Genomic DNA, 25,329 nt, shown 5'->3' with positions numbered 1-25,329 from the left:
GAGTCTTCGAGAGAGAGGGAGTGAGCCGAGAGAGATGAGTTCCAGAGAGAGCTTGGGAGAGATTCCATAGAGCTTAGGAAGGGGACACGTGGAGCAGTGAGTGTGGAGACTTTGGATAAGGTGTGGGCCCCGCAAACCATAAATATTAATATTATATTTAAAATATCTGATTAAACATTTAAAATAAAATATAATAATAATAAAAATAATACAAAATAGTGATTAAAAAAAACATCTTTTGGATTCATAAACCCGTTAAATTTGGGGACGGGTCGTTACATGTTTGATTTTCATTAAAGGCGAATTTGAACTACATTATTGCTGACTCATTGTGAGGCTAAGCCCACCCCCTCCTGTAGATAATACTGTTTGTTAAAAAAAATTAAAAAAAAAAAAAAAACTTGTATTTATTATTTATTATCTACCCTAAGTCTATAACATACACAATTAATATATTGAATAATAACATCAGGTGACAAATTATGCACAAAAAAACCTCTCATTTGGATGCGATATAATAACACGCATTTAAAACAATCAGGACCGCTAGACTAATCTGACAAATTTAATAAGGCCACGTGAGAATATTGTATTAGACTACTTTGCATCTTATCGTTGCCACTCTTCCTGTCTTCCATGGCAGGCTCCCCTTCCTAGCCAGTAGCCACCTACCTGTTGTTTTCTAAACCAAATACAATGAGAAAACAAAATTATTAATATTAACTTTCTTAGCCAGCATCATACGATTCATAACCTCTAATCCAAATTTCCCATCAATCAAACTTACAATTATTTTCCTTTCTGCAATCTGGTCGTGGGTTTGATATGTTTGATAGGGCGAATAGATGGTACGTGTAGAGACTCGGGCTTTGAAATTGACGGAGAAGAAACTCGAAAAAATCACTAACCAAGATAAAAGCAGAGTAATAAAAAGTTTAGAGAATTTATTAAAGCCAGCAGAGATGGGAGATGGAATAGCAGCAGGATACATAGATAAACAGGGATGCATGCATTGACCGAGACGACAGATCATGGTTTATTCATACGTATATACTATAGCGTGGGTTTTAATAGTTAACTCCCAGGATTCTGTCGTTAAGAATCATTACGGAAATCAGTCACAAGAAGATTGCTCGATGCTGATGCCCCCAATGCTGACCGGCCCATTCCGGTACCTTGGCACCAAAGTGACCACCACACTAGCGGCCTTATCGGCTCCCACGTCCTTCAACAACGTCGTGATTCCCAAATACAGGTTGGTCTTAAAAGTCATGCCGTGCTTGTGCGGGACATGCACAAAGCTCCCCGCAAACTCACTCTGGCTGGGCTGACTTGGCGTGTTGGCATCATCATTCACGTATACATCGAACTTCAAACCCTGGTCGCTCGGAAATTTAATGTCTCGCAAGATCAATATCTCCTCTCGTTCCGCCTTCTCCACGCCCTGCTTTGGTCTCGGCACCGCAATGCTGATCTTGGAGTCCAAAGAGAATCCACCTTTAGCTGCAGAGGACTGATCTTGGAGTCCTAAACCATCAGGTTTCGCCTTATTCGCTGGTTTACGTGCAGTTGGCTTGGTCTGGAGCCACGGAATGTCAACATTTTCGTAAGCATAGCCGAGTATTCCAATGTCGATCGAGTCCTGGACGGTAACACTCACCAGTTCCTTCTTCTCGTTATAGAAATAAAACTCGGCGTTAAGCCAGTCATCTTGTTCCAAATTCTTGCCTCCTATTTTCTCGAGCCACAGGTGCCACATGCGGTCCACGTTGGAGTGGTGTGCAAAAAAGATTGGATCTCGAGCGGAAGAGTAGAACTTTCCCATGTCCTCCGCAAGCCACTTGGGGTCACCGGTCCAGTTGTGGACCGTATTGTGGGGTATAAGCTCAATGTTTCCTCCACCGGGGTTTGGACAGTCGCCAGCCCTATAAGGTTGCCCAAAGAATACGCACCGGTCCTTGGTATTCATCTGCCGGTTCATGGTTTTGAGGTTATTATCTATTAGCGTTTTTGGGTCTTGGTGGACGTCTGTACCACTGTAGTTGAGGTCCAGCAAGAAATCCTTCTGCCGGTGCTTGGTGTTGCGGTAGTGGTCGTACAGAGGGGAGGCGCCGTTGTCGAGCTCAAACAATTCAGGCAAGTACATGCCATCAGGACTGTCCCAATTCCAAAATGGCAGAGCAAAAGTCGGGTCGTCAATAAGGCTACCGAGGATTCTCTCGTAGAAGAAGAGGTACCAGCGGTGGAAGGGAAAGAAGAGCCACGAATTATGAACTTGTATCTCCAGACATTTGTACCCAGCTAAGTTTTGATTAAACGCACCATCGCAATAGCTGCAATGAACATTAGCTTGGTTCCAGAAATTACGCGGGTCGTCAACGTCAAGGCCCTTCATGAGCTCAGTGGCTCTTCTGTACTTCTTTATGTAGTCAGGATCCTTGACAGCATTCTGAGCTGCTAGCCGAGTGCGGACTGAGCTTTTTGGGGGCGCTACTGGCTTGAAGCGAGTGGGAGTTTTGACTTCACTTGTTGGCGGACAACAATTAAGTCCTGTTACTTCGTCCGTAGTCTTGCCGCACGTGCTAAAGTCCGGAGGGGGAATTGGTGCACCAGAGGCCAATGGATTGGTGTCAAGACCAAGACCAAGACCTGCTCCTCCAAGACCAATTAACACATTTCTCCTGTCCATTTTATTTCTCCTGTCCTCGTCGGCCTCCGGCTTGATCCTGCAGGTAGGGTTAATATTGTGAGCACCATTTGCTCCTTTGTGGCCTACAGAGCAGCTCCGCCTTCCCTTCCGATTTACACAGCTACTTTGGGAGGACAGCTTCTTTGGGAACAAATTATTAGGTCGGCGGTCAATAACTGTAGTAGTGGGTGAAAGAAGCAGATGAGTGTTCATGGCTTGCATAAATGGTATGGTAGGTTGCTTGCAACAATGAACATGCATGCCCTCTTTATATAGAGGTACCAATTAGCACGAGAAATTTTTCAGTGTGACCGTCACATGATGTGGTACACCACGTGTCTCCATATAAATTGTGAGATATGTGTGTTAAAAAGTTAATAACTTAAAAAATAAAATTTTTCACCACTTGCTTAAAAACACGTGGTATACCACCCGTGTTCCCATCACAACTAAAAATTTATCAATTAGTACCGACAAGCCTCAAACAAACAATATTTTCTGGCAAAAGGACCACAGGCTTCTGTTTTATTTAATTGTGGTCACTTGAAAAAAGAAAGAAAAGAAATATCATACATATAAATTGAAAAATAAAAGAAATTAAAAAACATCTACTCCAAGAGATGGAAGTTTGCGAGAGAAAAAGTATGAAATGGTAATTTCCACGTCATGATTGACAACGAATGTATTCTTAATAATAATACTATATAATTTTTACTATATTACTCTCAAGGATCGTGAAATTTTAATTTTCATGTTTAAAGTTTGAATTTCGTAACACTTACATATTTCTATCGTCTTCTTCCTTTCAATTTTATGATTCAAAACACAAAACACATTTGCATTTGGATTTTGTTTTTTCAGGACCAGAGAGTGAGCCCAGACACAGCTCAAGACAAAAGATGCAAGAATACAAAAATGTACAAGTCAAGTTTTACAGAGATGCTATGGGTCTGTTTTTTTCTTTTTCTTTTAAAAAAAAAAAAAAAACCAATATCATCTCCACTAAAGTGGAGTGGGTAACTTTAGCCTCACAATAAGTTCACAATACTATGGTTCAAATTCGTCTTTGGCCAGATTCGAACTTACGACCTCACATTTACAAGTAAAGAAGAATACCATTAGATCATAGTACTAAGATGGGTCCTAAATTTTTCATATGGGCTGGTCTTCAATCCACTTGTAGGTACGGCTATTTTATGTGTAGCAAAGCTTGTGAATTGTGTGAGATTAGGATAAAACCGAGTGTGATTTTCGATCTTCACGACCTGAAGTTGTTGATCTTCTTAACCTCGTTTTGTTAATTTTTAGCTTGAATACGATTGACCATAGTATTGAATAAATGTCAACTACCTCAGTCAAGCATAGGACTATAGTGGGTGTCTCACCACTCGCCATAGTTGCCATTCCAGCTCCTAGAAGATTCAAGTCAACAACCTGCACGGCCATTTTCTACAACGAAAGACATAAGTCAACAGTGCATTCGAAAAACATATACAACGAACCAATGATGTGTATTCCTTACCTGCATGGCTATATGCTGTTGTGCCTGTACCAAGATGTTTTCTTGCTCTGTTTTAGACTGCCCGTTGCTGTAAAATCATTCCAAAAAGGTTCCAAATTATCTAACTTGGCTTGAATAATAAAAAGATCAGGCTTGCCCTTCAGTTTGAAAGAATAACAACCTGGCAGTAGCACGCCGGACAGTTAAAGTTTTATCACCCATTTTTAAGCCGTTGAGAGCACCGCAGGCAATGTCTGTCACAGTTGGATCCTCAAGTTCTAGAACATCAGTCGACCAGATTTTTAGGAGTGACCTCCAAGAATCATAAAACAGTATATAGGTATAAAAGAGAAAGGAGACGGCCTAAAATCAATCACTGAGAAGAAAACAAACAATTGAAAAAGTAACAATCAAAATCAAAGCCGGGCTTTTGAGTATGTACCTGATAAACACAGAATCCATATCCTTTAAGAGTTTCCTGTACATTTATCCTTCACGAGGTCAGAACCACGGAGAGGTCTGCAGTGATCAATATGAAGTTAGAATATGCAACTACGGTTTTATCATAAATGAGGAATGTCAAGATTGCCGAAAATTTATGCCCATACCCAAAGGATTGAAGCAATTCTCTAATCCGAGCTTCAGTGAAGTAGTAAGGTAACCCACCCACAAAGATACGGTCAGGTCCCTCGGCTCCACCAACGGCCCTGCCAAACAAATGCAAAATTAGTACAACAGAAGACTTTTACAACTCAAATCCAAAAACTTCAAAAGTAATTATAGAGAGTATGAAACTAAAGTAGTCTTCAAATTGAAAAACCGAAATCGACCTACCCTTGTGTGAGACCAACGGCAGCCAAGTTAAGGTGAGGACTTGGTTGGCTAGGACCAAGTGTTGCAGCTAGGCCTTCTTACCCTCACAGCATCCCCCTGATAATCAAAAGGAGCATGTCAACAAAGAAATATTTCCTCCATACCCCACAGAGCACACAGAAAGAATGATTAAAACATTATCCAAAGATTCAGACATAAGCCCCATCATAACCAACAAATACAAATCTCAATATGTTATCTTTTTTTTGGCATATTTATGATAATTCTCTATAAAATTGATAGGGTTCCTTACCCAAGAGAGTTAACCAACTTAATGAATTTGATAATACTGAAATTAGAAAAGCTTTAATCCAATAGACATGATAACATTTCAGTTCTACACTAGTTATGCTTCTTATTTTACCCTCACATTCTTCTTTTTACGGTACTTTACCATTGACACCTTCCCCTATGATGATTATAAACAGATCAAACAAAAAACAAAACTGTAATGATAACTTGTAATTGACATGCCTCAAATATAATCCCGTCTAATGCCATTGCATTACTTGCTTCTTCAACCGTTCTCATCTCCACAAATGCAAACTTCTTCTCATGATTAATATAGACATTTACAACCGCATCACCTGCAATTTCAGATACTGGAAAACACATTGCTCTCAGATAAAACCCATAGGATCCTGAATCATGTAATACATTAAGGCGCATGTTGAACCTAGTTAAAGTGAGACTAGGATTACACATACTTGAACCAACAGAATTTCCTCCAATGGCAGCCATGACTTGGCTAAAGAATGTGGCAATTGTCTGACAAAAATATAACATTCCATCAAAGTCTTTTAAAGAATACAAGAAAAATAGAATTTCAAAAATTGAAATACATTTAATCAAAATTTTGGCTTATTTGTAACCCATTGCAGTTGGCCCGGTAACAACCTACAGAAAGCTACCTTATATACAAAGTAAATCCCTAGATTCTAGAGTGATGACACAAATGGCATCAAACTTTAGCCTAGATTCCCCGTTCATCTCCACTCCAGTATAGAGTCAAAACACTTGCTATTACTTGGGAAAGAATCCAAAACAAAATCCAGAACTATAACCTGCTCATTAGCCAAGGGAGGAAGCCGACCAACGTATACCCGACATGCATGCCTTGTAGCCTGCAAGAGAGAAATATATATATACTGCTCATCAGCCAATGAAAAAGATGCCGTTCATGTATTTATGAGAAAAATAAATTGTGCAAATTTATATATATGAACATAAATATAATAAATTTACCTGCTGAGTCTTGGCTTGAGCTGGCATCAATGGAAGAGCCATCTGTAACAAGCAAAAGCATATGAAGTTATTCACAAAGAACACAAAAGAAAAATCGAACTCAAGATCCCATAGAAGCTTATACTGGTGAAACGTACATGCAATGCCCCAAAAGGTAATGAATTTTGTACCACTCCAGGCATCGTCTGGGGAATACCTGACAGTTGTCCTGCATTATTATTATTGAAGTGATAACAGAAGGATAAGTAGTATAGCTTTATGGAAAAAATATGTCACAACTACACTAGTAAGGAAATCCATCTGAAAGCCCAGAAGTATCTTTTACATTGAAAAAGCTAATATTTCATACCAAAGATATACCATGAAATAATAAAGAAACAAATTCCATCATTGCGGATGGTAGGGAAATATCTGTAAGTCTACCAAATGTCAACTGTATCAGTCGAAGGAGAAGAATGTCCAGCTAATCTTGGATAAGTTTATTTCATTAAGAAGCACATGTCTAACCTGTCGAAATCTTGGTTTCTACCGCGGAGATAGCCATCATACGAGTTCCTCCCTCTGTCAAATCTTCCACTTCTATCCTTATACTCTCGTGTATAACGGTCACCATCTTTTTCTCTATCTTGACCTCGGTCTCGCTCTCGATCTGTTCGCGAGCTCTCACGTTCTGATCCACGAGAATTGTACTGAGGCAATTAAAACATCACTCAGCCATTCGATAATCGTCACACAAACATACACAACAGAAAATCGCGATCCGAAACTATGTATGCATCACTCTTTACAAATACTTCGCATTCAAATCAAGTAATTCATTTCAAATTCATCGCTTCCTCTAGGGAAAAGGGGTTCAAACTCAAATATACCAAATTACTGCCTAATTTCATGCCCTAAGTGTTTAACAAACAGAAACAATAACATCTTACTTTGGAAAACCATAAATTACAACTTTACCCAAATCTAATCCGATTCGACAAATTAACATATCGATAATGAACAAATTGACAAATGAAACGAGAAAGCATAGTTTCAGAAATTGGCTTAACAAATTAACAGAACGGAAATTAGAAAAGAACCTTGCTGACGCCTTCGTAATCTGACATCGTAGCAGTCCGAATTTCAAACGAGAAGAACCCTAATTTTGGAAATTCGCTGAAACCAGAAGCTCGCGGTTTGCAGGCTCTTCCGATCTGGCGATGTGAGTACCATTGGACGCGATCGCTATTGGGCCTGATTGAACGGCTGATTTTAAAGCCAGGCCCCATGTAAAAAACAGTGTTTGTTCAGATAATCCCGCTATATTAAACGGGCCTAAATCAGACAGTGAACTCCCACCAGTTGCCACATTAACAAAAAAGCCCATTCGATGAATGCTTGTTATGCTCTCTTCTTTGATTGTACTGGACTTAGTTGCGTTCGAGATTTTTCGTTATAAATTTAATTTCTTGAGCAAAAATAATTACTATTGCCCTCGTTCAACGAGTGCAGTTGCACAAAAACAATTTCTATTAGAGTAATTACAACTTAACGAGTGGAATTGCTCGGACTAGCATATAAAATAATGTCATTTTAGTACCAAACTAAGGTAATGCAACCCTTAATTAGAATATGATCTTTTCAAGTCCAAGATTGAAAGATCTCCATAATCTGGATGAAAGCGATTTGGAGGGATCTATTCCCCTTAACCAGGTTCAGAGGATGTCGTACAACCACGTACGTGAGCGCTGACGCACCAACACATGAACATTATCAGGATTGGCTGGGGCTAAATTAAAAGACTGAAAATGGCCTCCGAAAATCATGGTCTGATTTTGGACCGTCGTCCCAGGTAATTTGATGTGAGGCCGACAATCATTTTGATGATTTAACCTCTAATTTTGGACCAAGTTGAATTAAGTGACAACAAGAGAGTGATAAAAAGACATGAACATGAACAAAAGAAGTATGATTTAACAAAATAACGTGTTGTGCAAGTTTATTCTAGAGCTTTGTGCCTGATGAGATTTCTTCATTAGCAAACAAAAATAAAAAGTGCGTAAAAATACTAGTGAGCGCTAAAAATGTAGTAAGTGTGCGTGATGTCAATACGTACGTGTTTAGAACTGTTTTAAAATGACTGAAAACACTTAAAGTGCTTTGTGCAAAAAAAAAAACACGAATTATGTGCTTCTTGCATGAAATAATAAACTTTTTTTCATAATTCACTTACCATTTTTCTAAAGATGAGTTCTAAAATATTTTCATAAAAAACGCTTTTAACTATTTTAAAAGTATTTTTAAACGAGCTTAATCTCTCGTTCGAGAGGATTAGATCAAACTTTCAAGCCAATAATCTGCTATTATATCGATATTTTATGGTTTTGAATGTGTCTCAATCATCAAGGTATATTCACGACCACGTGTGCGATGTGTGAGCCATGGAAATTCATGTCCCCATGTTGATAACAAACAAAACATAAAAAATCTTGCCGCGAATTTGGAAAGATCCTTCGAAAATTCACCCTCTTTTTCTGGGGTTGTTTCTATTTCGGCGGTTGAGGGAAAACGATTTGGATATTGGAAGGTTCATGTTTACAAATGTTTTTTTTAATACAGGTGATATTTTATTGTAAATTAATTTAAACTCGTATCCACAATGTGATACATTCTCTTTAGTTAATGTAGTTATGATCTTATTTGGAACTGTGTTTTTGAAATTCAAGTTTTAGAATTGTTTTTAAAATAACTAAAAATGCTTTTAAAATATACGTTTTTGGGTTTCAAAAGCACTAAAGTACTACAAGAAGCATCAATTAAGGTAATGCTAAGAGACTAAAATTTTAAACCAACTTGTGTAAAACAAATGATATGATTGTTGATAATTAGATTATTAATTAAGTATCGATTGACGTGCTTATTTTATATTGATGACGCATCATTCAGTTTGCAAATTTGGTTTAAAAATTTGGTATCCCAACGTTATCCGCACCAATTATGTGCTTTTTGCATGAAGCAATAAAGTGCTTAGCATATTCACTTGTCATTTATTAAGAATTGATTTCGAAAGTATTTTCACTAAAAATGTTTTCAGCCATTTTAAAAACACTTCTAATGAGTTACATTTATTGAAAATAAATAGTCAAGGAATGGAAGGGGGATATTTTGATTAATAAAGGTTTTATTTGCAAATTTTTTTTTTTTTTGTCAACTTGTGAATTACATATTTTGGTGCTAACGTGCATGAATGCCGGCCTTGAATTGACCATGAATTTGAAGGGTTTTATGTGATTTTCTTTGGCGCAGAATAGCCGCGTACTCGTATTGACTTAAAGACTTGATAAAAGATTTATACAATTGTTTATCTTTTTTCATTAATTCTTAAATTTTGGTAACAGTTTAGGAGCTAGATTCACATAGTATTTAAACTATTACTGTAATAATATCAATACTCACGTCTAACTTGTACTCTCGTCAAATTATAACGTATGATCAAAGTATATCTTTTTTATTGACGTCTCTCTCGTCGTGTCATATTTCATATTAATTGCACCTACACACTAAAGATATTTGGCTGAAAAATAATTAGAACGTGGACCATACAAAGATTCTATATATGTGGTTAAGGTATGTAGAATTTGTAGCCATAAACTTTGGAGTGGCCTTGCCACATCAATAGAGAACATGCTTGCTTTGATATTTTTTTTTCTTTAAAAGCGGACTGGTCGATGATTTTGTCACCTTAGTTCACATTTTTAAGGGTTGAAAAGACTCATATAGGTATTTTAACTTCTTCTAATCATTCAACGATGCGAGAAATCGAACCTTGAACATGATGTATGGAATACAAGCCTTGAATTCATCTCCAACCACTGAGTCACCTTGTGATAGTTTGCTTGCTTAGTTCTTCAGTGACATTATCAATGTTATAATTCTCCGATATTGTATCACACTGATCAATAATACTACACTCCAGCGTGATGATAAAATCTAAAAATGTGAAAAAATATTATTAAACGATATTTAATTGTTTACTCGATATTGTTCACTTTTAACGAAAATGATATTTTTACTCTAAAAAGTCACTTATGATACTATTTACTTACAATTTTTTGTTATTTTGATTAAAACTCAAAGTTTTCAAAGCTCTTAACATTAGTTTTCCTTTGTTTTTAGAGTTTTTCTATTAGCACCCCACATATTATTGAATGCACCCCACATAAAATATTACTTATATACTCTAATACAAAAAGACTATTTAGGCCCCATAAGATTATGAATACACCTCCAAATCATTTTTAGTGTGTATTATTTTCTTCATGCTCTTGAAGCCACTCTCACCCGCTATTGAATTCAACGACACAATTTAATGCAATGTCATTTATCACATATCAATTTGTGTTTATAATATTTCATTCGATTGGCTAAAATTTCTACAGAGAAAATTGAACGGGTTTGTTTTTTATATGGTGGAGTTTGCTATTGCTTGTTGGGCATATACAGAAAAGAAATATTGAAAACCTCATGATGCAACTTAGGGCAACTTGTCATAATCCTCACATTATTGCTCCTTACTCGAGCAAATAGAAGTAATAGTCTTCAATGTGATGGCTTGATGATGATGGACACTTCCAAAATTCTCTAGAACAATCTTTTGAATTCACTTGCTAAGATTGCAAGGGCTCTATTCTATTTTTTGCAAAACTTGGTTTGCATTTGATGCTTTTGATCCAATTTCTTCAAATATGAAATTTAAACTCCCTAATTGATAGAAAATTAAACACTCAATTGACATAAAAATAGATGTTGATAAAGAGTTTGAATGTTAGGTGTATATTGAGAGTGTGGGTATGAGGGTAGTATTGGAAAAAATGTGGGGTACATTAATATAAATTTTAATTCAAAAAGTAAAAGTAGTGTTTATTAAATATGTGTGGTGTAATCAACAAAATATGAGATGTGAATAAAACATCCCTTGTTTATATAATACCACATTTGTCAAATAGTTTCACACGTTTACTTAGTCAAGAAAAGCCAAATATTATTTCTAAGATAATATCTTTTCTAGACACTTCTAGTTTTTTTTATTTTGTTAGTTTTTTGTGATCTGTAATTCAGCGGCTGCCAGCAGGATCCAGTCCAGATCTTTTTGTTAAGAATTCGTTAATCGTGTCTGTTCATTATACATCGTACGGTTAGTTTTTGTCAAGTACTGTTTATATTTATTTTTAAATAAAAATATTTAAAATGATTTCTGACCGTATGATATACGATGAATGAACACGATTTATGGATTCCTGAGATCCTCACAAGAATCCGGTGAGGATCCAGACTTCTGTGGCTGATCGCAACAAAACAGAAGAATCCGTGACAAATAAGAGTACGGAGATGAGTTGGCATATTCTAAGCGAGAGTCCGAATCCGTGTCTACCACGTAACGGCCGCCCTTAAATAGCCTTCCAAGTTTCAACCTCACAAATTCACAAACAATTAAATCTCTTTTAATTCTCAAATTTAATGCTCATTTTCCTTAACATTTTCTGAACCTTCAACCCCCAAAACCTCAAGCTCTCAATCTTCTCACGTTTGATCGGTTGATTGGATTTCGGTTTTTGATCTTCGGTTTTCGACTTTGTTCGTGCATGGCACCGCGTCTGCTTTTGCAAGAAGTGTCCGATCTTTGCCTCGGGAAGCCTCCGCTAAAGTCCGTGTCGATCTCCGCCACGGTCGGAGAGGCATTGTCGGCCCTAAAGCGGTTCGGCGAGAGCAGCCTCAGCGTCTGGAGCTGTGACCACTCGGAAAAGAGCAACGTCGATATCATCTGCAGCTCTGACTCCGCGGAGGACTGCCGATGCGTAGGAAAGGTTTGCATGGTGGACGTTATATGCTTCTTGGGGAAAGAAGAGAACTTGTCGTCTCCGGCGACGGCGCTCGAGGCACCGCTGGAGGTTTTGATTCCAAAAGGGTCTGGCCTTGTTAGGCATTTGGAACCACACGATAGGTTTGTTTCTTGATCCTGTGCTATTTTTATTGCTTTGTGTTAATTCGTAAGGCTTTTGATTTTTTTTTTAATGCAAGAAAAAGGCTTTGAAAATTGTTCTTTTAGGATTTTATGTTTTATATTTGGTTTAATTTGGATTGTTTTTGTAATTTTCAGCTTGGTGGATGCCATTGATCTAATTCTAGAAGGTGCACAAAACCTAGTGATTCCGATTCAAAGCCGCCGGACCACATCGGCAAGAAAAAAGCTCCTCCCCAACCGCTCCTTCAACACCCTCCACAACCACCGTGAATACTGCTGGCTCACACAAGAAGACATCATCCGCTACCTCCTCAACTACATAGGAGTCTTCAGCCCCACCTCAAACACCCCCATCAACGCCCTCCAAGTCATCGACAGCGAAAACTTCCTAGCCGTCCATTACGACGACCCTGCCTCTGCTGTATTGCCCCTCATTTCTCAATCCCTCGTCCAGCAAACTTCCGTTGCCATTCTTGACGTGGACGGCAGGGTGATCGGAGAGATCTCCCCGTACACCCTCAACACCTGCCACGAGTCCGTGGCCGCTGCCATTGCCACGCTTTCCGCGGGTGACCTGATGGCGTACATTGACTGCGGTGGCCCGCCAGATGAGCTGGTGCAGTTGGTGAAAGAGAGATTGGAGGAGAAGAAGTACGGGGCGTTTTTGGAGCTAATGGAAGAAGAGTCAATGTCATCGTCTTCTTCTTTCTGTTCAACGTCTTCGGATGAAGAGTTTGGGTGGGGAAGGAGATCCGGGGGAGGTTATTCGGCACGGCTAGTAAGGAGGTCGGAGGCGATTGTGTGCTATCCGTGGAGCTCCTTGGTGGCGGTGATGGTTCAGGCGCTTTCGCATCGCGTGAGTTACGTGTGGGTTGTAGAAGAGGATGCAACTTTGTTCGGCACTGTTACCTTTGCAAGCATGTTCAAAGTCTTCCGGGAAAGTTTGAGGTCTTTGGCATAACCCTGGATCAAGTTTTTCTTTTTGCACATTTTTTGCGGTATGTGCATTCATCATTCATAAAATTCGAACCTAATATTATAATAATAATTAAGTGGCGGTAAAAAAATCTCTATAAAACTTAAATTAGTACGCTTGGGATTAAAAAATATTGTATATTTGGATGATAAAATGCTAAGAATGTTCACAAGGATCCATAGAAAATAACAATAATACGTGCAAGACTGTGGACCTAGAGTTCTTGTGGACCTGGAGTTCTTGTGTCCAAACAATTTTCAAGACGTGCAAGACTGCGGGCCTGGAGTTCTTGTGTCCAAACAATTTTCAAGAACACATGGACCAACTCAAGAGAATGATATTTCTCTTCACAATATTCGAACATCTCGCTTATTAGTGAAAAGTTAAAATATCGCTACAACATATTGAGAACGACATGTGGAAATTAAAACATTATAGACAACAAAAATACGTGAAGGGGAACTATCTTATTCCACTATAGCAATCCAAATCAAGATAAGTAAAGGAAAATGGAATGGAAACGAACTTCTTCGCATCAATATCAGGAATGTTTACTCCTTGCATCCTTCTCGGCAATCACCTACGCACAAGTTCAGATTCGAACATAGCTAATATATCCGGCTAATTGAATGCAAGATAGTTGGTTCTTGTTTGAATGAATGGCTGAGGAAGGAAAACACATTTGATACGGGCTGAATTAGCTGAAGGCGGGGATGCAATGGCTGTGGATCTTCGGTTGCATGGAAGTATGCCGAATTAGAACCAGCAGGGTCTTATGCTTCCTGATGATTTCATATTTCAATACACTACAAATGAAATGGATGCTGTGATCAACCTTCAGCTGACAGCGCGCGGGGATGCAATGGCAATACTTCGTGATTTTAATAACCCACGGATTGTGAAAGTTTGGCGGATCACTGTTGAAGGGATCGGTACGATAGAGAGGATGGATTGATCTTAGACTGTATAATAGTGTCCGGCATTTGAGCAAGATTTGCTTCCGCAGGTCTATGCTGTCGATAATTTGGAGTTGCCTCCTCTGACAGTGGCGTATGCGTACATTTGCTTTCAGCATGGGAATCCTCGTAATTAGAGTTCGCCATCAACCCATGGCGAACTCTTATTATGAGTTGTAGAAAAATAGAATGTATAGATGTAGCCGTTCATGGCGATGGTGGCCCTCCTCCTCCTCCCCCTCCTCCATTTGGTGGCGAAGATGTTCATGGTGGCCCTCAAATTGGTGGTGGTGACTTTCATGGTGATCATGGTGCTGATCCTGCAATTGGTGGTGCTGGCGTTCGTGTTGCTCATCCTGCATTTGGTGGCGGTGATGTTCATGGTGGCCCTCAAATTCATGGTGATCGCGATGCCGATCCTGCAATTGGTGGTGGTGATAATTTCCTTGACTCACACTCCTAAAGTTGTGGTTGTAATAATTCTTCCAATGTTGTCATAGATGCCTTGATGTATGCAATCGATAAAGAAAATAAGGATGACGATGTTTTTCTTCGTGTGACCCAGATGTTGATCCGACCACCTGATTAATCATTGTAAATTTACCATTCTCCTTCAAACTATTTTACATAAAAAAAAGTAACATCCTCACGATCAACCTATTACATATGTAATTCTCCAATGTGATAAACTTTCTTCCATCTTCACTTGTCCATCACCTTTTTTTCTTATTATCTATACACATACATCAAAGAAGCACCGTCTGCATAATTTCGCGCATGGAGAGCCTACAGGGAAACAATTTGGAAAACGAAATGGAGAAACCGATGCAACAACGTATTGTTTCAGGTTTAGTTAAGAGTAAAGTCGCCTACTGCCAAGCTCCGACGCACACGATGATAAGGCTTCTCTCACGTGGACATTGTTCGAATCCATCTTGAGTGCATCTTCATACAGCCTCTTTGCCTGCTGTAGTAACTTCACCTTCTCTTTACCATTGCTAGGCCGTAGGCGGGATCTTTGCTGTAGTGCCACACCCCATCGAAGCAGAGCTGCAATTACAGGTTTTCGAAATCCAAATAGAATCAAATATCTTATGACTATCTTCCAAAAAATTATGAGAATGAGGAAAGGGAGACCAGAAACATACCATTTGGTGCATAAACATTTCCCTTTGACATCATGGCATTGAACTTATCGATTGCAGCCAAGAACAGTTCGTCAGCATCAAAAGCTGCTTCCTGAAATCCACAGAAGAAGGGGTTTAAAGCCTAATTCAACTGACGATAATCTGGCTTACTCAACTGAGCAATTTTAAACAGTTCCTCAACCCTCATTGAAGAACAATTCTTTTTCAAGATAACTGAAAAAAAAAATTGTTAACAAGTTCTTACCGGCCCAATATCTGCAATCAACTGCGCACGGAAGGTGAGAGCAAGACCCCAATTATATAGGGCTCTCATATCATTCCCGTCAATTGATAACGCCATTCTATACCTTCTGCCTGCTTCCACAAGAAGTTCCTCACACTCTTCACACACAATAATGAGGAGTGATGCAATTTCATCTTTACTGGTGACTTTATCCTGAATTCTAATCCATTTCTCAACAGATAAGGGGTCACTTCTCGAAAGGTGCATTCTCAACTCGCGACTAATCCTTAATTTTAATTCTCCATGAAGAAGGCAAGTGTTGCCCAGCTGGCCCACTGCCAGCAAACTCATGGGCTTCATAGATATGGCTTTGGACAGCAACTTGGCTGACCTGTACAATACTATCTCTGCACGCTCTTCATTGTGTCCGACCCTTACAAATTCCTTGGCTTGTTTTAGAAGATCATTAGCTTCCGTAACATACCTATCAAACAATATATCATCCGAAACCAACGAAGATGAAAGGGAAGGTAGTTCACTCTCATGTCCAGACAGGTGATCAGCCAAATGAGAATGATCATTGCGATTTACATGCTCTTCTCTACTATGAGACTCATAAGTTCCATTCACATTTTTTTCCCTGATATTAGGTGGTCTGTAAACCCCATTAGATTGCTTCAGCATTTGTTCTTGTACAAAGGAAGCTTTATTGTCCATCTGTTTCGTTCTGACACCGAAATCTACAGAATCAAGTAGACTTTCAGGGGATTCCCACGTTTCAGTGTGATTATTACGATCCATCTTCAAAGACACGTGACTGTTGCTCGTGAATTGCAATCCATTATTCTGGTAATTAAACTCTTTTCCAGATGTAGATCTGTTAGGACCCCCATCCACCTCCTCTGAACTCAACGTATTATTTTCAAAAGCAACGTTGATTCTTCCATATCCAGCCTCATCAAAACCAGACTTATTAAACACTTCTTGAGAATGAACAGAACCGAGAACCACTCCTTTAACAGAAGGCACTGGATCATTCCCTCGAGCTTGATCATCCATCACTTTCTCCGTAGTCTCTCGCTTAACATTGTTTTTCACTCTACCAGACTTCGAATCAGCCAATTTGTCTTTGAATAAACCTCCGATGTACTGGAACAACTCGTATCCAATCCCAACGGGCTCTTTCTTTCTTTTACTCGCCTTTTTGCTCTCAGCTAACTCAGCACTGAACTTGCCCAAATTTTTAACAGACTCATCAGTAACATTCCTAGCATTCGACACCGACAAACTAATACTTTCAATGACCTTTACATATCTTCCCAAATCAGTAACTGTAATTTCTCTCGAATCAATAGCTTTCTGTATATCATACTTCAAATTACCAACTTCAACATGGAAATCGTCGAAAATTTCCACCAATTTCCTCAATTTATCAGAATTAGCAATTAAATTTTCTTCCTTTCCCCTTCTCTTATCTCCAATTAAGCTCACTTCACCAACACCTTCACTACGAACAAATCCAAATGAAAACCCAACTGCGAAAACTAAAATCAAAGCGGGAAACACAACAATAGAAGAAACCCTAACCCTAGAAATGGCGAAAGCACACACAAGGCCTAACAGAAACACGAAAACATGCTTTTGATCGTCGATTCCTATAGAGTTCAGAAATTGACGAAACTGATCGGACTCACCAGAGGGACCCGGGTCGCCGGCGAGTGTGAAGTCATCCCACCCGCCGTAAGAGTCAGAAGCACACCGAGCTCTGACCGTTCCGGGATTGCAAGACCATTTTCTGCGAGAAACGTGAAGAAAGTTCTGGTTTTCCCGAGAAGGTGACGGAAAATGGAAGATGAAGGCCGACGGCGAGGATTGAGGATTCAAAAAATTGATGGTGAAGTGGGAAATCAGGGTTTTCATTGGGAATCCCGAGGAGGGGTACGGACTGTACGGACGACCGCGCTGCTATCTTGCACGGCAACAACGGCTGAGCTTCTTCAGCTCTCGCAGTCCTGAGCTGAGTGAGTGCACAGTAAATTGATGCACTTGAAATTATATGGGCATTTTGTGAATACACATATGGTGGTGGGCACTTTTGTCAGTTCGGTACTCTTAGTTTTAGTTTCTCACGACTTGGTTCATTTCATTGGCATTTGGCTTTTGGCTTTTCCGATTTGTAACTAAGTCGCTTTCTTTTTTAGGGGACAACGAAACCAGACACGAAGAAGTATTAATTTGTAATTTCATATTTTTGATATAATATTTGATAATGTTTGCACGATAATTAACGTTAAAGTGTGAAATGACAAAAAGTTCATAAAAAGTCCCACTTTAACAGAATCTCTTTACCATTCTCATGAGACCAAATTTTAGTTAGTATCGTGCCTTAAACTTGAATGGAGGTAATTTTTTTTTTTCAAAAGAGAAATGCTAAGGAGATTCTTTATAGATTGTCTGTCACCTCGAGAAATACTAAGGAGACTCTCTCAAAAGTGGGACTCTCCGACTTTCTGTCACTTCATATTTTTTGCACAATATTTTATAATTAACATTAAATTATGAGATAACAGAGAATTTATAGAGAATCACACTTTAAAATAATTTTCTTAGCGTTTCTCTTTTCAGATATGTGAATGATTTTTAACAAAAGTGATGTTCCAAATCTAAAAGCAATGATAGTCTTTCCATGGATTTCATAAGCCGAAGTTAACGGGGAATGATTTCCCAACCACCAAATTAAAACTTGAATTGGCAGCAATGATGCTAATTATGTTATCATCTATTAACATCCAAATTGATCCATTTTCGCTTTGTTGGAACTTGGAACATATAGATCATTGCAACGAGTTATATCTAGTATTAAAGTTTTTGCAACTGCCGAGTAATTGAAATGAATTTGAGTCCTGTTCGTTGTTTGTTGTATCAAAATGTTCGATTGACATGACTGGACAGTATGAGTTTTGAATTTACAATAAAATGAGTTATCTAATTCATCTTTATACACAGGTTATAAATCATGTTTTATATGTTATTGTCAATCCAATTTTATCCCTCAATCCTATGCAGCCTACCAAACAAACCTTCAATAAAAAGAGACTATAAACATATAATAAACCCATTAATTGACAAACTGAGGCTCATCAAATTGTAAATGGAGCTTATATATTAAGAATCAAAATACAATACTTGCAAAGGGAATACTAATTTGACTAACATAAAGATATTGCACGAGAAAAAAAAAAATCGGATTCTCTCCTTTTTAAATTTTCTTCTCTCATCTCCTTTCTCACTTTCCTCTTTATCTTTTTTTTTTTTTTATAAAGAAATCAATATAAAATGTTAACATAATTTAATCGTGATAATTCAAATAGGAGAAGACTGAATAAAATAAAACTTTAAATGGAAGAGAATCTTGCTCCGAAAAGACACAAAGACAAAAAATCATAAGAAATCTGATGTAACGACAAACTCAACTGTTAGCACACAAATGGGTAATATGAGGGATATGATATAGAAGATGATCACCAAACATAAACTTACTTTATTCATGTGTGTGTATATATATTTATTATCCGTCGCCAAACTTTTTTAGTTTGGTGTCTAATTACGCTCAATCTCAATCTTCTCCCAAACCACAAATTTGGAACATGATGTGGAAAACACACATGCACCCATCATAATATGGCAAATCTTTTCAATACAATTCAAGTAATAGTATTAGTAAATACATCAAATCAAGTACGAGAGAGGCTGAATGTGGTCTGATATTCTTGTGGATCAAAATTCTCTCTCCTCAATTATAGTTTCGAACTCTCTTATCTCTTTTTAATAATAACAAAATTTTCATGAAAAAAAAAGGTATAAAAGAGACTAGGTTAGGTGGATTATATTTGTAATCGGTATTGATTACCCCGTATTTGTTAATGAGATTGCATTAAGCACGTCCTAAAACTTGAGTTGATAGAGCAAAGACTCAATCACAATGAATGAGTAGAGAAATACGACTAAAGTCTAACCTTAAATATTGTTAGGTTTAAAACTCACTAACCTTCATGCACGCACTCACGCACGTGCATAAGACATTTTTTGAATCACCACGTGCTACGTGCGACTTACACATTTTAAATGTATTTATATGCGTGAATTAATAAAAGGAAAGTCAAATATTTGAAGTAAATAAATAATCTTAGATCATGCTAGAAAAAAAAACCCCACACAAACCAATCAAAGCAGCTGAATTCGCATAATAAAATCGACCTTTCAATTTTCATCTACATTCTATTGAATTTACGTTAAGAATAGAGAAAATAATATTTAATAAATAACTGATTGAATTATATTATTACTAGCTCATTGTGAGGCTAAGCCCACCCTCATCCTCCTTAGTGTAGATAATATTGTTTATTAAAAAAAAACATTTGATAACTAATTTAATTACATTATTATGCGCGTGCGAAATACCTTTTTTATAACCGGCATTACACGTCTCTTAATGTATTGAACGTGTTTAAAAATAGAGAAAATAATATTTAATGAACAATTGATTGAATCACATTATTGCTAGTCTATTATGAGATACTAATTAAAAAAAATGTACAAAAAGAATTATTAAAAAACACTATTAAAATGACAAAAATACCCCTACATTATTTGGTGCATTATTTTGGGTTACTTCTTAAATTTTTTGTTTTGGGGTAATTTTTGTCCAAAACTTTTTAGTGAAGCTTGTAATCCCAAAAAAAAAATTGTTGGCTTTATATATAAAGATATAGTTTGAGAAATACATAAGTGTAACTACATTGGTGGACTCCATTTATCCACTTGAATTGAACCATTTTTATGTAGGTTAGATTAATTTAATGTATAAAGTCTCAAATCCTTTGAAGTTTAGATATTTATGAACGGAAAAATTGTTAGTATGTTTTACATAACGAGAGAGTTTTAACTTGACTATCACATTATAACTGTATCACGTGATGTTATAATTCTATAATAACACATTTCTTTATTATTAACAATCATATATTTTTGTTATTTAATACTACGGTTTAGGGATATTCCTCTTCACTTGTAAGTGAAAGGTCTTAGGTTCGATTCTCATTAAAAACAAAATTGAACTACATCTGTTGTATCGGGCCGTGTTTCCAATACATTAAAAAATTTCTCGTATGTGAGACCTTTGTATTACAGATTGTTAGCATGTGTTTCGATTTTGTTTCTCTAAACAATATCACTTGAATCACACGTCACTAACAATACGTGATAATGTGACAACTGTATCAAAAACTTCACCTAATTTTACCAACCCCAAGAGGTTAAAAAAAAAGAAAGATAAAAGATAAAATTAAGAAAGGGTAATTTTGAAAATAGATGGAAGTGGGAGGGGCAACAGTAGAGGAGATGGCGGGTGTAACGATCATCACATCGGTGCGTGGAGGAAAAGCTAACGAGTAGAAAGGGAAGGGGAAAAGTGGCAGACAAAGGCCAAAGGGAGTGGATATAACACCCGTGAAATTTTCGACGCTATTCCCTTTTTTTTTCATAAAAAATAAATTATATATAATTCTTTTATTACGATTACTTTTAAATAAATATTTTGAGTTGGGCGGACACGTGTCCAGGCGCTCTCGTCTTCGTTTTCAAGAACACCATAGAAGCAACACGAAGGCTGAGGCGACTGCAAAAGAAAAGGGAGAGAGAGCGAGGGGGAGAGAGAGAGAGAGTGGAGAGAGAAAGCGAGGGTTTTTGGGAGTGGGAAGGGAAAAAAATTAGGGTTCTTCTTGGAGGGGCTGATTGAACATTTCTCTATCTCTTTGGGTTTGTAATTATTTCAAATTTTTAAAAGAAATTTGGAAAATTTGGAGATGTACATAGCCTCAATGCGAAAGTCGTTCAAGGACTCTCTGAAAGTTCTTGAAGCTGATATTCAGCATGCAAATACTCTGTAAGTAATCGTCTCTCTGTTTTTTTTTAACGGGTTTTTCTAGTTTTGATGTTTTCTTCTGAAAAATTGCTTTTATTTAATTATTATTATTATTTTTGGGTAATATTGTTCTTGAATTCGAATGTTAAAAGGTTTAAACTTTAACTCCATTTTTATTCTTATTTCATGTTGGAAATGTAAGATTTTTTACCTTTCAGTTTGTTTATTTTGATTTATTTACTTTTTGATCGTCAATTTATTTATGTTTTAGTTACTAAACTGCTTAAAGATCAAATTTTTGCTCTGTTTAGTTATTATTTTTTTTTTCTGGAAACAATGGCAGAATCACAAAGCTTTAATTTTTTTATATTTTTATAAAAAAATTAAGTTTCTTAGCTTTCATTTGTAATTTCTGGGTCTTTTTCATACATAAAAATAAATAAATAAATAAATAGTTGACAATTAGTTTGCACTGACAATATGATTCTGGGAAAGCAATTGTTTAAGTAGATATTTATTGGTGCATTATCCTTATCTTGATGAATTGTGAGTGAGCATTAGCAACCAAACCAAAATTGTCAGCGATTAAATAAGTTCACGTGGCCAATGGGTTCCACCTGCTGGCTGCTGCATTTAATTATTTGTGCATTATTATTGGAATGTAATGTTTAGTGTCATTGTTTTGAATGCTATATATGCTTGGTACTGTATGATCGTTTTAATCTGTGCAATTTTTCGTGTTTTACGTTGTTTTGAGAACTTGGGTGGTTACACTGGCAAATGGATGATTTGTGAAAAACGTGCTTAATCATAGTTCTTAATAGAATGCTGCAATGATAAGCTCGATTCAAAAGATGGTTTTATCGATAGAGACTAGTTGGATTGGTATCTTTTAGGCCTAATTGGATTATTAGTCCTGTGGTGATTGGATAATTGGAAGATAGTCCCTGTGCCAAAAAGACTAGGATTTAAGCCCCAGTGGTGAAGTCTGTAAGGATTTATGCCCAAAATTGAAAATTTCGTCAATTTTTTTGATAATGAGTAGCGCGTGAGCCTACCCCACGTGCTAATAATTAACAAAAAGTAGACGGAATTTTCAATATTGGGCATAAATCCTAACAAACTTTACCACAGGGGCTTAAATCCTAGTTTTTTTACCACATGAGCTATTTTCCAACTAGCCTATCACCACAGAGACTATTAATCCAATTAAGCCTATCTTTTATGACTTGATGATAAATTCTGTGATCTTGGTAGTTTAATCCAATAATTAGTTTTCTGTTTCTATTTGAATTCCTTATGTGGAAATGTGAGATGCAGGGCCTCAGATTTTCCGAGGGAGTATGATGGTGCCTGTGTTCAGATGAGAATGTCATACAGTCCAGCCGCTCATCTCTTCCTTTTTCTGGTGCAATGGACTGACTGCAACCTCGCAGGAGCCCTTGGGCTGTTAAGAATTCTAATTTACAAGGTTGAAGCTTGTAGCTTGATTAGCTTCTGTTTCTTTGAGTTAGATTCCAATCATGGATGTGGGCGACCGCCTCATTTTTGCTTATGCCACAGGTTTATGTGGATGGCTCGACCACCATGTCTACCAAGGAAAGGAAAGCAAGCATCAGAGAGTTCTATGGTAAATTTCTGATTTCACAACTTTTACTTTTTGGTTCTTGTTGAGCGGGTAAAGGGTTTATTTTCCTACTGATGGCTCATTTTGTGGGCAGCTGTTATTTATCCATCTTTATTGCAACTTCAAGGAGGTGTCACCGATAGTGAAGATAAAAGGCAGAAGGCAGTGTGCCTGGAAAGGTATCGCAAAAGAGATGATGAGGAAAGTCGACAGTGTTCAGATATAGACATTGAAAGAGAAGAGGAATGCGGTATATGCATGGAGACAAATAGTAAAATTGTATTGCCCAAGTGCAACCATGTTTTGTGCCTGAAATGTTACCGTGATTGGTACTCTCTCTCTCTCTGACCTTATTTAAACATTAAAGTTTGCCTGCTCCTCTATATTTCTGGTAATTTTTTTCGGAATGTTTTGAATCTTGCTCATAAATTATGTTGCTTTGAGTATCAAAAGTTGATAAGACTCTGAGCCCTGCATTTAGATTAAAATGGGGTGTGAATGTGCTAAGACTAATGAAACTAAGTGTTCCCAATCTTAAAATGTATGCGATGCAATGCATGGGTAACTTTGCCCAAATTTGAATTGCACTTTGAGCTACGGCATCATGAGCTTAGTGGTATTAAGTTATGGTAATTGGAAATTGAATGTAGGAATGATTGTAATGTCAACTTGCGGCTACTTGGTTCAGTAGATAGGTTGCAGAAGCATCTCCCCAACTATTTTCCTGTGGGTGTGGGATAAGAACTTTTCTAGACCTCTCACTGTTGCTCTATACTTCGTCGTTTGTTAAGACTCACTTACACCCATCATGGTTGTTTTGTTGGCAATTGAATCGAGAAAGAATGAGAAACCTTGTACCACGGGTTTGCCATTAAAAGTTGAGCCAGTTGTCGTCGCCCAAGTCCTAACTTCATATGGTGTATTTTCTATGGTTCTAGCTTGTACTCTTAAATTGATTTGTTCGCTGACCAGATGAGTATTTCTTTTTTCTGGTTCATTTCTCTGTATACATGAATATGAGCGAGACTAACGCTCAGTTGACATATTTGCAGGCGTACAAGATCTCAGTCGTGCCCTTTCTGTCGTGACAATCTTAAAAGAGTGAACTCGGGCGATCTCTGGGTCTACACCGACAGCAGGGACATAATTGACATGGAAACAGTGATGAGGGAGAATCTCAGGAGGCTTTTCACGTATATAGATAAGTTGCCCCTTATTACACCGGATAACCCTTTTGACTCGTATGATTCCCACCTAAGGTGATCAATGCGGTCCAAAACCAGTCCCCCGTGGCAATTTAATGGACTAGTTTCCTTTCTTTTGATTACATAAGGACCGAAAATTCATTCGGCGGGTGTAAGATCTTCCCACTTCTGTTTGCAAGACCCAGCCTGAGTTATTGTAGGCTGGCGGGTGAAGTTGAGGAGTTTATAAATTGTGTGGGGTAAATTTGTACATGCTTGTACAGCTTTGAAGTTGGCTTAGTTTTTTACATACAAGTCCTCTCCTTGTTTTGAATTGAGTGGTATGGACGGAGGAACGGATGGAGGAACTGTTCGGAAGCAGGCAGAGATGGAAGAACATAATGTGGTGAGAATTTCGAGTTGATGAGAATACTGAGTTCATGTTTCTTCGTCCCAAGTTGCGACTGATATACCTAACGCTTTGAAGATGGATGGGCTTCAACTGTGTTTATTGTTCCTGAAATAATGGACAACTGAACTGGTAAGTAGACTGCTGTTTTCATGGGCGCGTATTGGCCTATTGTTCTCATCATTTTGTTTGTTAGCATATATTCATTAGTGCATGCTTTGAAACAACTAAAAGTGCTTTCAGATAACTAGAAGCAGTTTTAGCCGTGTTTGTCGCTCTTTTGGAAAAGCGTCTATTTTCAAGGGGCATTTCGATTTCAAATAAGAATCTTGTTGTGCTTCGATAAGCGTTTATGAATTGAAGGTTTTATAGACGAGTACTATCTATAAAAGCATTGCTAATGTACACATGGGTGGGACCCTTCTGCCAACCTGGCTAGTATGAGTGATTGACCATGGAGATATGATCTTTTTTGTGAGGATTCCGGGGATCTTTTAATTATGTAATTTCGTCGTACATCATGTGGTTGTAAATCATTTTAATTATATTATTTAAAATTGAACATAAACAGTAC

At 37.6% G+C, this 25,329-nt stretch overlaps 7 protein-coding genes across 9 annotated transcripts in view; 2 read left to right on the top strand and 5 right to left on the bottom strand.

Annotated features, from left to right (window-relative positions):
• LOC125480337 (polyphenol oxidase, chloroplastic-like) overlaps positions 1-7,510 on the bottom strand; it is a 34,478-nt gene extending 26,968 nt beyond the window's left edge. The window contains exon 1 of the mRNA XM_048591029.1: positions 7,388-7,510. The gene's annotated coding sequence lies outside the window, so the exon portion shown is untranslated. The remainder of the gene's footprint in view (positions 1-7,387) is intronic.
• On the bottom strand, positions 925-4,617 carry LOC125480335 (polyphenol oxidase, chloroplastic-like). Of its 2 annotated transcripts, XM_048591018.1 has the most exons (4): positions 4,372-4,617; positions 4,212-4,278; positions 4,040-4,138; positions 925-2,865 (listed from the first exon to the last, which is right to left on the bottom strand). In XM_048591018.1, exon 4 carries the CDS (start codon positions 2,687-2,689, stop codon positions 1,115-1,117), a length of 1,575 nt encoding a protein of 524 aa, XP_048446975.1. In that variant the 5' UTR covers positions 2,690-2,865; positions 4,040-4,138; positions 4,212-4,278; positions 4,372-4,617; the 3' UTR covers positions 925-1,114. The 2 variants fall into 2 exon arrangements, with proteins under 2 accessions (XP_048446975.1, XP_048446974.1); XM_048591017.1 differs by lacking the exons at positions 4,040-4,138; positions 4,212-4,278; positions 4,372-4,617 and having other exon boundaries at positions 925-3,071.
• Positions 3,917-7,576, bottom strand: LOC125480438 (splicing factor U2af large subunit B-like). The gene is made up of 12 exons (XM_048591328.1): positions 7,388-7,576; positions 6,816-6,978; positions 6,446-6,504; positions 6,309-6,350; positions 5,771-5,831; positions 5,573-5,665; positions 5,448-5,472; positions 4,799-4,897; positions 4,633-4,668; positions 4,372-4,503; positions 4,212-4,278; positions 3,917-4,138 (listed from the first exon to the last, which is right to left on the bottom strand). Exons 1-12 carry the CDS (start codon positions 7,574-7,576, stop codon positions 3,917-3,919), a joined length of 1,188 nt encoding a protein of 395 aa, XP_048447285.1.
• Positions 7,577-11,753: 4,177 nt separating this feature from the next.
• Positions 11,754-13,399, top strand: LOC125480323 (CBS domain-containing protein CBSX5-like). The gene is made up of 2 exons (XM_048590994.1): positions 11,754-12,288; positions 12,445-13,399. Exons 1-2 carry the CDS (start codon positions 11,930-11,932, stop codon positions 13,268-13,270), a joined length of 1,185 nt encoding a protein of 394 aa, XP_048446951.1. The 5' UTR covers positions 11,754-11,929; the 3' UTR covers positions 13,271-13,399.
• Positions 13,400-14,809: 1,410 nt separating this feature from the next.
• LOC125480324 lies at positions 14,810-15,768 on the bottom strand. The gene is made up of 3 exons (XM_048590995.1): positions 15,634-15,768; positions 15,390-15,480; positions 14,810-15,291 (listed from the first exon to the last, which is right to left on the bottom strand). The coding sequence occupies exons 1-3, from the start codon at positions 15,727-15,729 to the stop codon at positions 15,095-15,097; spliced, it is 384 nt and encodes a 127-aa protein (XP_048446952.1). The 5' UTR covers positions 15,730-15,768; the 3' UTR covers positions 14,810-15,094.
• LOC125480437 lies at positions 15,731-17,734 on the bottom strand. Its single transcript, XM_048591327.1, has 3 exons — positions 17,307-17,734; positions 15,781-17,114; positions 15,731-15,736 (listed from the first exon to the last, which is right to left on the bottom strand). The coding sequence occupies exons 1-3, from the start codon at positions 17,530-17,532 to the stop codon at positions 15,731-15,733; spliced, it is 1,566 nt and encodes a 521-aa protein (XP_048447284.1). The 5' UTR covers positions 17,533-17,734.
• A 3,442-nt stretch (positions 17,735-21,176) lies between these two features.
• On the top strand, positions 21,177-25,101 carry LOC125480490 (E3 ubiquitin-protein ligase AIRP2-like). 2 transcript variants are annotated; one of them, XM_048591422.1, is made up of 5 exons: positions 21,177-21,556; positions 22,856-23,006; positions 23,099-23,165; positions 23,290-23,491; positions 24,215-25,101. In XM_048591422.1, the coding sequence occupies exons 1-5, from the start codon at positions 21,477-21,479 to the stop codon at positions 24,423-24,425; spliced, it is 711 nt and encodes a 236-aa protein (XP_048447379.1). In that variant the 5' UTR covers positions 21,177-21,476; the 3' UTR covers positions 24,426-25,101. The 2 variants fall into 2 exon arrangements, with proteins under 2 accessions (XP_048447379.1, XP_048447378.1); XM_048591421.1 differs by having other exon boundaries at positions 21,189-21,556; positions 23,257-23,491.
• The last annotated feature ends 228 nt before the right edge of the window (positions 25,102-25,329 follow it).

Source organism: the organism of the source record quoted next, unplaced genomic scaffold (genome assembly GCF_019419815.1).
Source record: "Pyrus x bretschneideri cultivar Hongxiangsu unplaced genomic scaffold, Pyrus_bretschneideri_v1 Contig33, whole genome shotgun sequence".
Lineage (NCBI taxonomy): Eukaryota > Viridiplantae > Streptophyta > Magnoliopsida > Rosales > Rosaceae > Pyrus > Pyrus x bretschneideri.
The sequence above is the reverse complement of the archived record's forward strand: the minus strand, read 5'-3'. Positions and strand labels throughout refer to the sequence as shown.

Excerpts from the sequence above, each read along its gene's own strand:
- LOC125480335 (XM_048591017.1), bottom strand. The coding sequence starts at position 2,950 with ATGCATGTTCATTGTTGCAAGCAACCTACCATACCATTTATGCAAGCC.
- LOC125480438 (XM_048591328.1), bottom strand. The coding sequence starts at position 7,576 with ATGGGGCCTGGCTTTAAAATCAGCCGTTCAATCAGGCCCAATAGCGAT. Across the intron at positions 5,832-6,308 it reads CTCAAGCCAAGACTCAGCAG|ACAATTGCCACATTCTTTAG; the intron begins GTAAATTTATTA and ends TATTTTTGTCAG. Across the intron at positions 5,473-5,572 it reads GAGAACGGTTGAAGAAGCAA|GGGAAGGTGTCAATGGTAAA; the intron begins GTAATGCAATGG and ends TAATCATCATAG.
- LOC125480323 (XM_048590994.1), top strand. The coding sequence starts at position 11,930 with ATGGCACCGCGTCTGCTTTTGCAAGAAGTGTCCGATCTTTGCCTCGGG. Across the intron at positions 12,289-12,444 it reads CATTTGGAACCACACGATAG|CTTGGTGGATGCCATTGATC; the intron begins GTTTGTTTCTTG and ends TGTAATTTTCAG.
- LOC125480324 (XM_048590995.1), bottom strand. The coding sequence starts at position 15,729 with ATGGCGTTATCAATTGACGGGAATGATATGAGAGCCCTATATAATTGG. Across the intron at positions 15,481-15,633 it reads TGATTGCAGATATTGGGCCG|GAAGCAGCTTTTGATGCTGA; the intron begins GTAAGAACTTGT and ends TGTGGATTTCAG. Across the intron at positions 15,292-15,389 it reads AAATGTTTATGCACCAAATG|CTCTGCTTCGATGGGGTGTG; the intron begins GTATGTTTCTGG and ends CTGTAATTGCAG.
- LOC125480437 (XM_048591327.1), bottom strand. The coding sequence starts at position 17,532 with ATGAAAACCCTGATTTCCCACTTCACCATCAATTTTTTGAATCCTCAA. Across the intron at positions 17,115-17,306 it reads CGGCGACCCGGGTCCCTCTG|GTGTTGGTGAAGTGAGCTTA; the intron begins GTGAGTCCGATC and ends TTCGTAGTGAAG.
- LOC125480490 (XM_048591421.1), top strand. The coding sequence starts at position 21,477 with ATGTACATAGCCTCAATGCGAAAGTCGTTCAAGGACTCTCTGAAAGTT. Across the intron at positions 21,557-22,855 it reads ATTCAGCATGCAAATACTCT|GGCCTCAGATTTTCCGAGGG; the intron begins GTAAGTAATCGT and ends TGTGAGATGCAG. Across the intron at positions 23,492-24,214 it reads CTGAAATGTTACCGTGATTG|GCGTACAAGATCTCAGTCGT; the intron begins GTACTCTCTCTC and ends ACATATTTGCAG.